Here is a 15,159-nt window from a genome sequence, read left to right as displayed (position 1 = left end):
ATCACATGCAGCTGCTGCAAGCCAGGCAGAGAATCCCCACAGAGGACTCCAGTGTTCGGTCACTAAGAGTTTTGTGCCTTTGAAAGAGAGCCCCCGGAGTGCCACTAGGCCTGGCAGAGATGGTGCTTCTGAGCCACATCCTCCTAAGGTGGACCCAGGGTTTTCAGGGACAGGCACAAGGCGAGCCACATGGAATGAGGCAGCTGTGCCCACAGGCGACACAGACTCCCAGGCTCCCACCACTGTGGCACTGTGGCCTCTTACAACCGTGGCCCCGTGGTGGTGGTGGCAGGACGGGGGGAATTGTTTGGGGGCAGATGAAGGATCCCCGCGTGGTTCATGGGCGAACTGCTCAGCCTGTGGGTGTGAGCCACAGGTGGGCTGCTGCTCTGCTGGGACCTCCTCCTGGTGTGGGCAGAGCGGCGGGCAGAGCTCCCAGTGGGCAGCGCTGGAAGTGCACCCGCTGGGGTGAGTGTTCGTGTGTCTTCAGGGTCAGGTGTGGAAATCCACTCACCGCGGTGACCATGTTAGGAGCTGGGCTGTTGGGAGGCGAGGAGGTCAGCAGGGGGGAGCACCCACGAATGTGATTAGTGTCCTTCTGCAAGGAACCCCAGAGAGCAGCCCGCCTCTTCCACCATGTGAGGGTGCAGTGGGAGACTGAGTCCTCACCAGACCAAGCTGCTGCCACGGGTCTTCCACTGCTCGGCCTCCAGAACAGTGAAATGAATTCCTGTTGTTTCCAGCTACACCGTCCGCGGTGCTCTGTTGCAGGGCTCCGGATGCGAGCAGTCGGCAGCTGACTGCATGCTCAGTGTGAAAAGAAAAGGGCTGAGCCAAGAATAGATGCAGACTCACAAGCAGGGCCAACATCTTGGTGACTAGTGAGATGGCTGAGGTAAGGCCAGGGCTTTGCAGGGCAGGCAGGCGGACCCGCCAGGGAAGGGCTTGCAGCAGGAACATCCAGCCCTCAGCACGCATTGGGAAGCACCCTTAGGCAACTAGGCGGGCAGAAGACCCAGCGCCGCGACCTGGCCACCTCATTACTGGCCACAAAGCCCTGCTTCCAGAGCGGAGCAGCGCTGGTGGCAAGACGTGAGCCCGGCGGGCCGTGCGGTCTGCATTTCCTCACTGAGGCTGGCTTGCCACTGTCCCTGCCCCTGTCCAAGCTGCTGTCAGCCGAGGCAGCACTGAGTTGCTAGGGTGGCCCTCTGAGGTCGTGTTGGTCACAGAGACGCCCTGGAACGGGGAGGAGTCCACCCTGACGGGAGCCAGCCCTCTTCTGGGCATGGGCTGGCCTTTCCTGACGGCAGAGCTTCAGGCGGCTCTACCTCTGACGCTGGCAGGACCCTGCATGGCCCTGCACGGGACCAATAGCAAAGGAGCTGTTCCAGTGGGGACATGACCACTCTGTCCTTTCGCGTGCCACACTTCCCAGAAGCTGTGGACTGGTGGGAGGGATGGGCCAGCTTCCACCTGCAGCTGGAGCTCCTCCCTGTGTGATGGGGCGCTGGCCCCTGTGACGAAGTGTCGGCCCTATACCCAGAGCCACCACACGGCTCCACACTCGCAACAGCAGAATCTAACGGTCCAGGAACCAAGGGGTGAAGGAGGAACGCCCCACCTGGGAATCTCTGCTCCCCTGTGCAGCGTGCCCTGCAGATACAGGGGCCTGGCTTGCACGAGAGAGTTCTGGTAAGCTCATCAGGGCGGTCATCTGGTCACCTCGAGTTCCCGTCTCTAAGTGACTCACAGGTGAAGCAAAGGGACAGGCCCTCATGGAGGGTGGGTATGAGAATGGGCAGGTACACTGGGCCCCCGGGAAGTGCACTGTGGCTTCTCTGGTACTCCTCGGCTGATTTTGACAATGCTTAGTCAGGTTCAGTGGTCATGGCTTTAGAATGGCATACCACCAGGAATGGGGACCACAGGGGTGACCACCAGGTAAGCCACTAGAGGTGCTCATCTGAGAGAGGGTCTAGAGTGGTCGTAGCAGGGGGACCACAGGAGCTAGCTGCAACCCAGAGACCCTGGCAGCAGTGTGAGCTTCTGCTCACCTCTCAACCTCCATTTGCAAGTCTCCCTAGTCTCTTCCCTGCTTAAGAGGCAGAGGTCTGGGCAGCATCAGGTGGACTGCAGTGGACGCTGAGACTGACCAGCTCCCTGCTCCAGGACTCAGGCAGTTGCTTCCTCAGCCTCCGGCTTCGTTGGCAGCTCACCACTGCCCACCAGGTCCCTGACAGGGAACTGCCCTCAGCCTAAGGAAGCTGCTTGAGCCCTGGGCGTGGAGCAGAGGGGAGGACATCTCATGCCCATGGGTGCCATCCTGCCCTCCTTCCTGATGCAAAATGGCTCCGAGGGACTGTCCCAGCTCCAGCCCTCCTGTGGGCGTGGCTGCTGCAGCCCATGGCAGTTCCCCTTCTCTCTGCCCAGCCTCACTTCCTTCCCGCTGCAGAGTGCGCCTCCCCAGGCACCCCAGTAACAACCATCCACAACCAGGTCTCAAGAGCTCAGAGTTTCTTCCTGGAAAACACGACCTGGGGTTCTTATTATCACTGGTAATCTTTGGAAACACCAATCTGATGAGGTTGACCTCGTGGAGTCCGTGGGTGATTTCTCACTGCCCTGGACTTCAGCCTCTGCAACGTGACCTGTCAGCCTCTGCTGGCCTCTGCTGGCCTCCTCTGCTGGCCTCTGCTGGCCTCCTCTGCTGGCCTCTGCTTACTTTTCCAGATCAGGCTGTTGCCACTGTCATTTCAGGCCATGATTAAGTGAGCTGCTTTCCTGTCCGTGGACACGCCGCTCTCTCATCTGGAGAACTCTGCACACCTCCTTTCTTTCCCTAGAGCACCCCAAAGTCCCCTCCGAGCTTGGACAGCTGATCCTTAAAAGTCTCAATTTCCACCTCTTTCAGGGAAAGGTCTGTTAAGGTTGGGATGTGGGGAGTCCTCACAGCTCACGAGTGAGACAATCAGAAGTTTACAGGAGGAACTGCTGGGTCACGAGAGCTCTACTCCAGTCACTGGATTCATCCCTGATGAGGTGAGCTGAGTTGAAGGCAGGTGGGGTGCGGCTGGAGGAGGGGTCCCTAGGGGCAGGACTTGGGTGTGTACTTTGTATCTGGAGAGTGGAGACCTCTCTCTCTCTTTCTGATCATCCTGTGAGCTGCTTCCCTCTGCCACCCTCTCCTGTCATGATGTTCAGCCTCACCTGGACCCGAGGAATGGAGCCTGCTGTCTGTGGACCGAGACCTCTGAAACCTTGAGCCCTTAAATAAACTTTTTCTCCTATAATCGTTCTGGTCAGAGTTTTTAGTCACAGCAGCAAACATTGGATGTATAGAAGACTGATGTCATTTCTATTCATCCACAGCCTCCTATCCTTCCTCTCTTGTTCCTCTCAGAGTACAGCAATTAATAATCTGTTCAGTTGCTTCTTCTGCGGCACTAGGTGGTGAACGTCGTGCAGTCAGAGGCCAGATCTGTTTTCCTGAAGGCTCAAGATACTGCAGGTGATGCAGGATAGATACCTTATGAATACTTAGGGAACATCCCTATGACTCCTTTTTTTTCCCATTGGTTAGAAGAAATAAGAGTTAGCTGAGACACAGTTGGAACGTATATAATGTAGGGAGTGTGACCCACGCAAAGTTGTCGGGGACTAGAAGGAAATTCTCCTTCAAAGATTAGCCTGACAGCCCCCTGGGAGACATCCTGCCTGGGAGGCATCCTGCAGCTACCTATCTCCCTGGAACATCCTGCGGTTATCAGGATCATCAGACATCTTGCAGCTGGCAGTTTTACCACCCACATCCAGCAATTGCAGAGACCTTCCCCATCCCTAGCATATGAATACCCACCCACATCCAGCAATTGCTGATTAGAGAGCTTTCCCATCCCCAGCGTATAAATACCCCTGTGTGAACAATAAAAGTTTGCAGCTTGATCAGAACTTTTGTCTTGCTGTCACCCTTCGTGTCTCTTGTCCCTTCCTTCCTCCCCATCTAGGTTCGCTGCCCATGTGTCCTGCCTGTCGGGATACAAAGTGAACCCAGATTCCAGGCCTCCGTGTCACTACAGTTGAGAGCTTGTCTCCTCCCAAATTTGGGAATTAATTGCTCATAAGAGTAATAAGGGGGGGTTCTTTAAGAGAGGAGGCGGCCATGAGGGTCCACCTTCATCACCTTCACGGGTAGGTTTTGTGCCCCCCCCTTTTTTTTGGTACCAGCAGTTGAACCAGGGGAGCTTAAACACTGAGCCACATCCCCAGCTTTTTAATATTAATTTTTTTTTGTAGTTGTAGATGGACAGAATGCCTTTATTTTATTTGTTTATCTTTATGTGGTGCTGAGGATGGAACCCAGGGCCTCACACATGCTAGGCAAGCGCTCTGCCACTGAGCTACAGCCCTAGCCCCCTGTTTAATATTTTATTAGAGTCAGGGTCTCGCTGAGTTGCTTAGGGCCTGGCTAAGTTGCTGGGGCTGGCTTTGAACTCGCGATCCTCCTGCCTCCGCCTCCTGAGCCACTGGCGCTGAGGAGCTGGGTGGCTGCCGCTTCCTTTGACAAGCCGCGTACTCCAAGGTTTGCAGCCTCTACTGTGGGCCTGTGTATGACTGTGCCCAGGCGAAGGTTCTGATCTGTTTTTGTTATTTCAGTTTTATTAGGAACGACAGCACAAAAGTGAACTCTATCCTTGTCTCCTTATCAAAATGCTGGGAGTCCCTGATTTGAATCGAGCCTATTTTGATCCTGTAAGGGTCTGGTCTCTGCCGGCGTTGGAGTTTTCCTTCCAGTCCCTCTGGAAGGAGGGCCCAGGAGGAAGACTTGCCAGGCCATGTCGCTGCTCCACGGTCCCACCTGCTGCAGCTCCCACACCCTGGGCACCATGATCACCTGGCGCTCATCAGCTCTGCTGCCCCACGGGCCTCTCTCCCTCCCTAGCCCTGGCCCATAATCATAGTTTACCACCCAAAGTTGTGGCGAGGCTAAAAACAAGAGGGCGCATTTGGAAGAGCCTTGTGAACACGTCCTCTGCAAGTGTACGTGGTTCCTGTCATCCCAGGCAAGATGGTGGCTTGATCTCCCACTTCAGGGGGCGGTGGAGGGAACCGCGTTTGACCATGGCAATCTTATTTTTCAAATGATTGCTGAGACGGAACCCAGTCTGGAAGGGACTGTCCATCTTTTTAGAGGTGGTTTTTCAACCTCCTGGGGAAGAGAAAGGTGTGAGGATGAAGGAGGGAGTTATCATTCATCCAATCAGTGAGTACCCACTATGTGCCAGGCCCTGGGGGATACGGAGAAGCAGGTGCAAATTCTGCACTAGCAAAACTCAGCCTTCGGGGGAGGGAGAGGAACACACTTCAATTGTCTCAAGGCTTAGAGGAGGCAGTGGGGTGGGCAGATGGCCTCACAGAGGAGGGGACATCTGATCCGGGTCTTGAGGGTTAAGTAGGAGCACAGTGGGCAGGGATGGGCACATTCCTCTTAGACACAGGAGGATTATTAACCAGAGAGAGCAGTCGCTGTTCCCAAACCACTTGATCAGGGATAACCACTGAAATTGATTTCCCTTTGTGGCTTTAGATAACATCATTAAAACTCAAGCTGTCTCAGTTTGTCCTTCCGCTAAATAGGGAGAGTAGTAACATCAACGACTTAGAACCACTGGGAGGGTGCATTGATCTATGGGGTTTGCAAGAGCAAGTGGTTAGTTATTAGAAAGCCTCTGGGGAACATGGGAGGGAACAGAACAGGGGAGGAGAACAAGCCAGCGAGAGCCAGAAGAGGTGCACAGGACCGGATTCTCATTAGCTTGAGATGGATTGATCTTCTGTCACTGATTTCCCAAACTCTCAGCAGTTTCAACTTAAAGCTTGTTCAATATTTTAAAACCAATTTAAAACCAATTTTTGAGTTTCCTTTTTTTTGAAAAAAATTATTGCATTAATCAAAAAATGCATTAAGTTTTGAGTCAAGCTGCCCAACCCATGGGAAAAGCTGATTGGGCCCCCGGGGGGGAATGACTTGCCAGGCTGGAGAGGGTAATAGCAAAGAACAGAAACCAGTTGCCTCTAGAGGGAAGAGCAGTGGAGAGCAGCCATGAGTGGCTAAGAGGAAAAAAGTTGCAGGTGAACTGAATGGGAAAGAAGATGTGGAGAGGACCAAGGAGGGTAGTTTGTTGTATTAGCAAAACTCAGACGTCCAGAAGCATCTAACACCTGCATTTCAAGGGGCCGGGTGAACTTTGGATGGTCAGAGGTGCCTAGCAGGGTCCGTTCAGTGGAAGTTCAGAGGCCATCCTCCGTGAGATCTCTGCAGATTGAGAGAAATGTAGGGGGCAGAAAGTAAGGGGCTCCCTTAAAACCCAGACCCTCATTCTACTACCAAGTGGACCTGGCCTTAGTGTGGGTGCTGTAGCTTGTTGGGTTCACAGAGCATGACCTGGTTATTCTGATTCTTTTCCCTCCACTGCCCTGACTGCAGGGCTGGCTCTCATGAGCTGTGTCCCCAGGGTCCCTGGGGCTGGTTTCCCACTGGATCTGGCCACTGGGAGACAACAGTAAGAGCGCAGAAGGTGGAAGGGAGAAGTTGAGAAGTCCACCCACATTCTTGGCCTGCTTGGAGCCCATTCCTGGCAAAGCTGGACCCTCTGTGGTCACTCCTCTTGTCATGAGGCCCCTTTCTCTGCAGCTCCCACTTTGGGGTTCACAGAGCCCCGTTTCCTCCCCTGGCACCTCTGGCCTCGTGAGGTCCCGCTCCCACTGGGCTAGATTCCAGTGGTTTGGTTCTTGAGATCCTACCCCACTGCCGTAGGTCATCCCTCCATTAGGACCCCCTCCATGTGCCCGTCTGAGTCCGGGTCACTTCCCCGTGGAGCCCTAATTGATTCAGAGACTTGGGGAAATGGCAGCAAACGCAGCTCTGTGCAGTGGGTGTGGACCCACTGGACACTGTAGACCTTCTGCTTTAGGTCTGTTGGTCAGTTTGGTTTGTTTGTGAGAGGACAGGAGGCTGGCTCTGTCACCAGGGGCTAGAAGTAGGAGGGGGCTCGTCATTGGGAGGTCTAGGGACAGGGCCACCTCGCCCTGGTGTGGACTGGGAACTGCTCTCATATGGATTGCTTGTGCACCCTGTGGTGTTTGATGAAGTGATAGAAGTGCTATGAGAGCGGGGACTTCATCTTGCTCTTTATTTCCAGGGATCAGAACAATGCCTAACATATCAGAGGTGTTTTAATACACATTTGTGAAGTGGAATGATGCCTCTTTCATTATCGATGCTACCATCCCTCAACAAACATCTCTTAGGCGTGTATGCACCAGATTCTCTCTTGGCTTGGGGACTAGGGATGGATGGAAGAGGCTGGTTGAAGAGGTCCCTGCCCAAAACCTTTGCCCATGCAGTGTCCACTTCTGGAACGGTCCATCATTCCTAGTCTGCATCCTCTTGATGAGCTCTGAGCCATCTTCCACGACTCCCGGGAAGTGTTATACAGAGGTAGATATTTGCTGTGCTCTGGTTTGGCATATTGCTGTGATTATTCGTTTCCCTGTGCGGCTCCCCCATGGCTTCCCTTCAAGCCTCTGCATTTTGCAGGAGAGTCCAGCAGGCTGTGGAATGTGGGCTGATTGACACGTCGTAGACACAGCTCCTTCACCAGGGCCATCTGTGCTCAGGTCATCTTGCACTTCCTTTTCCCCATTTTTCTAAGCTGAATGTTAAGGTTTTCATACATTAAAAAGAAAACAAACTTCAACACCCAGGATGGCTGGATCCTCATGAACGAAGAATGAATAGGACTACAGGGACAGTCAGGGGCCTGGACAGGGTAAGGGTAAGGGACACACTCCTCATCTTACTGTTCTGTTTTCAAAGAAACGATGCCAGCATACCACTTCGTGGAAGCCTTGTCTCTGTGGTCCGAAGAGCGCATGGTGTTAACTGCTGGACTAATCCCATTTCCCAGAACCATAGGCTTTCCTTCCTGGCTGCAGTGACCCCAGGCAGAGGGTCTCAATACCACTATCATTCCTGCAGCAAGCACAAGAGAGCTTGCATGTGAATTTCCTTGAGCTAAAATAAATCAAGGAGCATTTACCCCTTTACTATGGAAATGACGGCTTTTTCTAAATTCCTTATACGCTCCTGGTCACCAATTTAGAAGCTGATGAGAAGGCCCAATTCACTAATGACATTTACTTAGTTATGCTAATTTTGGATAAACACCTCCGCAGAATACCTTATAGGAATAGCTTCTTTATGCTCTGGATTCAGATCACTTAGGTCTTTAATATTCTTTACTATAAAATGAAAATGTGATAGAATTTGTATGTCTGTTTACTAGGATCCTATCAAGGAAATGACTAGAGGATTTATCTGCATGGAGTTAGTGTTTAGACCCTGGTTAACATCTATATTAAGAGAAAAATAATGAGTAAATTCATCAACTGTGCTGAGCTCTTTACTTCTTTCCCCTAAGGTTTGGTTGATTATAATTAATAAATTAGACACATTTGCATTTCCCTGAGCCTGGTAAAGCACACTGGAAAGTCAGCCTCAGGAAACACGATATTTACTTAATCAGGACTGGAAGGTACTTTAGCATAGTTCATGATATTGCTACAGATGCCATTCTTCCACATTCCGGTATCCCTGTGCACATAGTCCCTAACTTTCGAAGGTTTTGATTTTTCTACCTTATGCAGTAGAAATTGTGTTTGGAACTGTGAATTTTGATCTTTTCCTGGCTAGTGATGTGTGGTGCCGCCCCCTCTGGAGATGCTGGACAGCAGAGGTAAGCTACGGCTCCCAGTAATTCCCCGGATCACCCGTGTCCCAGACGACAGTGTGCACCGTAATGTGTGGTAGGTGAGATGCGTTCAGGGCATTTTTGAATTTACACTATTATCAACTTAGAATGTTTATCAGATTCTATGCTCCTCACAAGGGGAGGACCATCTGTACCTGTCACTCAGAGTTTTTACCAAAAATTTTCAATGAGTCAGGTATAGTGGCGCACGCCTGTGGGGGCGGTCACATTGAATGACTAGCATTTTCCTTCCTGTGATTGGTAGAGGCTTTGTCGGTCACTTTCGAGTGGTCTGGTCACCTTCATAGTGGCCCTAGACACTGTCCCACCCTTGAAGTAGCAGAATGTGTCTTCCTGCGTAGGCTTGGCCTCCCACAGCCCCAGGGGTGGAATCACCTGTCCTTGTAACCCTGCCCCTCTTGCCTTTTTTTGGATGGAACTTTCTAAAGAATGAGGGTCCCCCCAATAAAAGTTCACTTCTGAATGTGTTAGCTCTCTCTTGTTAGCCTCTAGTGACATTCCTTGCTCTCCTATTTGGGGAGCTTGAGGCCGAGAGTGGAGGAGCCATCCTGGAGCTTGATTTAAAGGTGAATTGTGTGTCTGTGTTTTATTTGATATCCTAGTAAATTCACTAGAGGGACCTTTAGTGTAGCCGCCTGCGCTGGCCGCGGGCAGTATATTCCTGTAAACCCAGTAGCTCAGGAGGCTGAGGCAGGAGGATCATGAGCTTAAGGTCAGCCTCAGCAACTCAGCAAAGTGCTAAGCAACTCAGCAAGACCCGTCTCTAAGTAAAACTTAAAAAGGGCTGAGGATGTTGCTCAGTGGTTAAGCACCCCTGGATTCAATCACTGGTAACCCCCCCCCCCCCCAAAAAAAAGACACAAAGGTATTTAAAAAATAAAAGTGGGACCAGTATTAATTTCTGTGATAGATTGTTAAATTGTTTTATCTCCTCTCTAAATACCTCTCTGATCATGGATCTAAGCCCTACCTCTATCTTGTATTCCTTTGGGGAGAAACTGTCACTGAAGTCCAGATCCCCCAGATGTCATGGGAAGTCTACACTGTCCCCTGAGGAGAAGGGCTGTGGACTAGCTGTCTGCTCCTGGGCTTCAGGGTGGAACTCTTGAGCATTGCCCACCAGCGACGGAGCCCCTGGGAGGGCCGTGTGGCATCTGTACCTGTTTAGCTGCTGCCGAGGCTTCAAGCAGGGTGCTGCAGGATCCCTCGTGGTGCTCCTCCTTACAGTCCCGGCAAAAGATGAACTGCAAAAGAACAGAGCGGGTCAGGAGCGTTGCCTCCGCCAGGACGCTCTTCCCCTTTTCCAAACCCGTCAGGTGCGTTCCTCTGGCCTTCGGGAGTTTTCTGTGTCCCATTGACTTTTTGTTGAATTTGATGGGATCATTCACTCTTTACTAGAGTGTTCTGAGCACCTTAACAGGGTTGCAAAGGGGAATGAGTCATGTTTCCTTTCTTCCAGATGTTTCCAGCCCAGTGGAGAAGAAAGTAATGCAAATAAATATTGCAGCAAAGTCCTTGTTAGAAACAAGGAAAGCAAGTTCCTCCCAGAGTTTCACATTCAACATTTGTTTAGATACCTAGGGGATTTCTGTGCCCATGTCAATGGCTTCCTTTGTACTGAAAGCCTGTTATGAAAAGAAATGGGCGATTACAGGCTGAACGCCCCCCCCTGCATTCCTAGGTTTAATTTTAACCCCCAAATCCTCAGAGTATGACTGCATTTGGAGGCAGACTTTAAAGTGGTAGATAAAATAAAATGAGGTCATCAGGATGGGTCCCTGTGAGGAGATCAGAGCCCGGGACATGGGCTGGGGGTGACCCTGTGAGTATACAAGGCGGTGGCCCTCGGAGCACCAGGAGAGAGGCCTCAGAAGAAACCAATCCTTCTGAAGCCCTGGTCTTGAATTCCCGCCTCCAGGTTATGAAAATAAATGTCTGTTGTCTGAGCCCCGAGGGTGGGACTGGTCTGGCGGCTCAGGCTCAGGAGGCTCGGGCCTGGCGCTGCTTGGCTTTCGCCATCAATGGTGCTCGGAGCTCCTGTCTGTGTCCCTCCCACCCGCCAAGGCACCTAGGGGAGCCCCTGCCCTCACCCTGCATCTTACACAGAAGGACGCAGAGATAGTGGACTCCTGTTGGGTTCGTGCAAGGCTGTGCCTGTGGGGCTACTGTCTGGGATCCTGGCCTCCATACGGTCTGTCCTATTGTCATTGTCCCCAGCCACCCAAGATTGCTGCCCAGGCTGGGGGTGAGGGTCTGCATGTGATACCCTGGAGATGTCACCCCTCCCTGACACTGAGACACCCTGGGAAAGCCACCACTGTCTAGGACACCCAGAGAGCTGCAGAGGCTTGGACCCTCAGGCTGGATCTGTCACATCAGCCAGGCCTTCGGCTCGGGTGTGCGTAAGACGGGACGAATATGAGCAGAAAGATGACAACGAGATGAACAGGAGGCAGCAAGACCAACTTCATTCCAGAGACTTCCCCGGTCCTCCTTGCTCAGAAAGGGCGGCCCACCCAACACGCTTGCCCTTCACGACATCGCCCCACGTGGACACCCTTCTCCCCTGCCCCGTGTCCGGCTTCTTGCTTTAAAAAACCCAACCTGAACATTATTTTGATCTCAAGACATAAGAAGCAGAAAAGGAAGGCGTTTTAGGATGCATTTACGAGAGACGCCACAGTCGATCCTCAGGTACTGAGCATCCCTGACCCCAAATGCTTGGGGCCAGAAGTATTTTGAAATTTGGATTTTTTTCCCAATCTTTGGATATTTGTACATACATAATGAGGTGCCTTGGAGATGGGACCCAAGTCAAAACCTGAAAATGATTGTTTTGTATATACCTCGCACATGCACAGAGCCTGAAGGCAACTGTATACACTGTGTTCAGTGAGCCTGTGTTGGGACTGTGGCCTATCATGTGTGTGGAGTCCACTTGTGGCATGATGTCACTGCTCAAAAAGTTTCAGGTTTTGGAGCATTTTGGAATTCAGGTTAAGGATGCTCAAGCTGCATGTTTTTCCATTTCTCATTAGAGACTGGAGTCGAATGTCGTGGGACATTAACTTTATTTAAAGGTTTGGGGTGGTGGGAGAAGGCATGCGTGGAGATGTCCTTAAACCCATCACCAGCATGTGAGAAACAGAAAGTCCAGAGGTCCATTTTCAGAAGACAGTCTTTTTTTTTTTTTTTTTTTTTTTTAAAGAGAGAGTGAGAGAGGGGGAGAGAGAGAGAGAGAGAGAGAGAGAGAGAGAGAGAGAGAGAGAGAGAGAGGTAGAATTTTTAATATTTATTTATTTATTTTTTTTAGTTCTTGGCGGACACAACATCTTTGTTGGTATGTGGTGCTGAGGATCGAACCCGGGCCGCACGCATGCCAGGCGAGCGCGCTACCGCTTGAGCCACATCCCCAGCCCCAGAAGACAGTCTTTAGTCTTAAATGTAAAATTAGTGAGAAAGTAAGAAATTCAGCTGAACGAGAAATAGAACAAATGGCTACCAGCAGTTAACACCCAGTGTGATAGATTCAGTCTCTGTCAAACAGGAGGCCAGGGGGAAGGGGGTCACCTGACCCACAGAGAGAAACTTCCTGTGTGCCAAAATGCACTCAGTCCCAGAAAGTCCTGGGAGGGGACAACTAAAGGTGCACTTCTTTAAATAACCCAGTAGGAGACAGTAACCCCTTAGCACTCAGCCAATGAGGACCTGGGGGAGGGACCTTGTGTTCTAGGGGGTCTGATGCTGACTGTGACAGCCAGGTGTGTGCCTGTCCGGCACATACTCATCTTGTAAGATGGTCCTCCTTTTTGCCACACCTAGTCTCTCAGCCATCTCTGGCTTTGGACAGGTGGCGTGTTTCTCACGAGCACCACCAGGTTTCAGTCTTGGACGATTTTTTTTTTTTTTTTTAATCAGAACTGAAAGAGAATACAGCGAACAATGAGCTGGGTCCCAGCGATCCCTCCTGGGTCTCCTTCTGCCCCCGAGGTCATTCCCTCCTAGCTCTCCTTCTGCTCCCAACGTGGATCCCTCCTCGGTCTCCTTCTGCTCCCAGCATCCTGGGTTCCCTGGGCCCAGCCCTGTGCGCTCTGCTGCAGAGCTGTGCGCTGCACGGTTCAGTGGGAGGAAGCCGGATGCGATCTCACCACTGTGTGGAGGGAAGGGAGGGGAGCCCAGCCCCTGCGTGGCGGGAGAGAGCCTCACATTAGCCAGCGGATGAGACAGAAAATCAGTTTCATGGTGGAGGAACACCCTGGAGGTTGATCAGTTTGTCAGGATAAACAGGCCTCCCTGACACAGAGACACCGAATCCCTTCTCACTGGTGCTGCAAGAAACCTCCTAGAAAGAAATAACAGGAAACAAAGAGCGAACAAAAATCAAAGCCTTGCCACTTCAGGGTGGCGAGGGAAGCAAAGCTTCAGGAATGGGCTGGTGGTGACTCTTCGGAGCGTCCCTTCATTTGCTGTACTCTGACGGCAGGATGTAAATCTAGTTCTGTCACATGGTAGGTGCTTCCTGGTTACACATCTTGAATCTGTCTCATACCAGATGGGGAATAACTAGAAGGTCTGATTTGACCTTGCATGTGTTTGGGGTTTTCAATCACATTATTCAGAACTCAGGACTCTCAACAAGGCGCTGGTATACATGCTTAGGGCTTCAGTTCTCAAACTATGCACCAAGGCACCCTGGGGTGCCACAGTGAACTCACAGGGCTGAACAGAGATAGTTTTACAGTTTGTAGGAGGCACAGTGATGATCAATATCCAGTGGACATTGAATTATCCACTTGGGGTCATCCCTAGTTAGAGTGGAGATGTGTTCTTTCCCGTCAGTGACATTGTCGTTGATATTATGACAAATATAAGTACCATGTAAACATCTATTTGGATCAGGGATGTTGTTATTTAAGAATAAAATAAAATAAAATATATGTTTATCTGTTTTAAAAATTGATGTTAACTTTTTTCAGATTGTATTAAATTGGTCAGATATTAGATGTCTTACTGTGTGTCTTGGACCTAAATCTTTAAAAACTAGAACTATTAGGTGAGAAAAATCCACACAGAGACAGCCTTTGATCCACTCCATGAAAGGCATAAATAACATATACTGGAGAAAAGACAGTTTTTTTTTAAAAATAAATGGTGTTGGGGAAACTGGTTATTGCTATGTAGAAGAACGAGGCAGACGCTTACTGCTTACCCTGCAAAAGAGTCATCTCAAAATGGATATAAGACCTAGAAACGAGACCAGAACTATGCGACTCTCAGAAGAAAACGTGGGGCAGGTTCAACACTCTGGCTTTTGGGCACAGGCAACAACCTTCTCAATAGGGCTCCTAAAGCTCGGGACATAATGCCAAGAGGTAACGAATGGATGGCATCGATTAAAAAGCTCTGCACAGCAAGGAAACAATTAAGAATGTGAAGCGAGAACCTTGAGAATGGGAGGAAATCTTTGTTAGCTACTCTTTTGACAGAGGATCAACATTAAGAATGTACAAAAAGAATGCAAAAAATTTAACACCACAAAAAAACGAACCCCAAAGAAACTAAACAGACACTTTCTCAAAAGAAGAAATACAAGAGGCCAGAAAATATGTAAAACAATATTCAACAGCCTTTGCAGTTAGGGAAATGCCAAGCAAAACTACACTCTGATTTCATCTCACTCCAGTCAATGTGGCAGCCATCAAGGATACAAATGATAAATGCTGGAGAGGATGTGGGGAGAAAGGAACAATTTACACTGCTGGCAGGATTACAAATTCCCACTACGGGAATCAGTATGGAGGTCACCATCATGTGACCCAACCTTACCACTCCTCAGTATTTATCCTAAAGAATCAAAGTCGGCACACTACCATGACATGTTCATAGCAGCACAATTCACAAAAACCAAATATGGAACTAGCCTAGCTGTTCCAGATGAATGGATAAAAAAATGTGATATATGCACACACAATGGAGTTTTATTCAGCTATGAAGAATGCAATTATGTCATTTGCAGGAAAATGCATGAAACCTGAGGGTATTATGTTAAGTGAAATAAGCCAAACTCAGAAAGCCAAGGGTTGCATGTTTCCTTTCATGAGGAAGGTGAGAGGAAAAAGGAACAGAAAGTGTTGAGAGCCATAACGAAGTCAAGATGGCGCCTGGCATTTTGCCAGAAGGAGTGGTTGAGAAGTCACGCCAGCGAGCCATTAAGATGATAATTCAGTTAAGCTGTGTATAATTATGAAGATAATGACTGATTGCTGTAACTGGATGATGCTAAATTGAAACAAGCTGTGTATTCAGTTGTGTATATGGACCTCTGCTG

General features: G+C 50.2%; 1 protein-coding gene across 1 annotated transcript in view; it reads right to left on the bottom strand.

The window, feature by feature from the left end:
* Prkn (parkin RBR E3 ubiquitin protein ligase) overlaps nucleotides 1-15,159 on the bottom strand; it is a 1,241,962-nt gene that overhangs the window by 16,000 nt on the left and 1,210,803 nt on the right. The window contains exon 10 of the mRNA XM_026393149.2: nucleotides 9,992-10,075. Coding sequence (XP_026248934.2) covers nucleotides 9,992-10,075 — 84 coding nt within the window. The remainder of the gene's footprint in view (nucleotides 1-9,991; nucleotides 10,076-15,159) is intronic.

The sequence above is a fragment of the Urocitellus parryii genome, chromosome 8 (assembly GCF_045843805.1).
Source record: "Urocitellus parryii isolate mUroPar1 chromosome 8, mUroPar1.hap1, whole genome shotgun sequence".
NCBI classification, from domain to species: domain Eukaryota; kingdom Metazoa; phylum Chordata; class Mammalia; order Rodentia; family Sciuridae; genus Urocitellus; species Urocitellus parryii.
The sequence above is the reverse complement of the archived record's forward strand: the minus strand, read 5'-3'. Positions and strand labels throughout refer to the sequence as shown.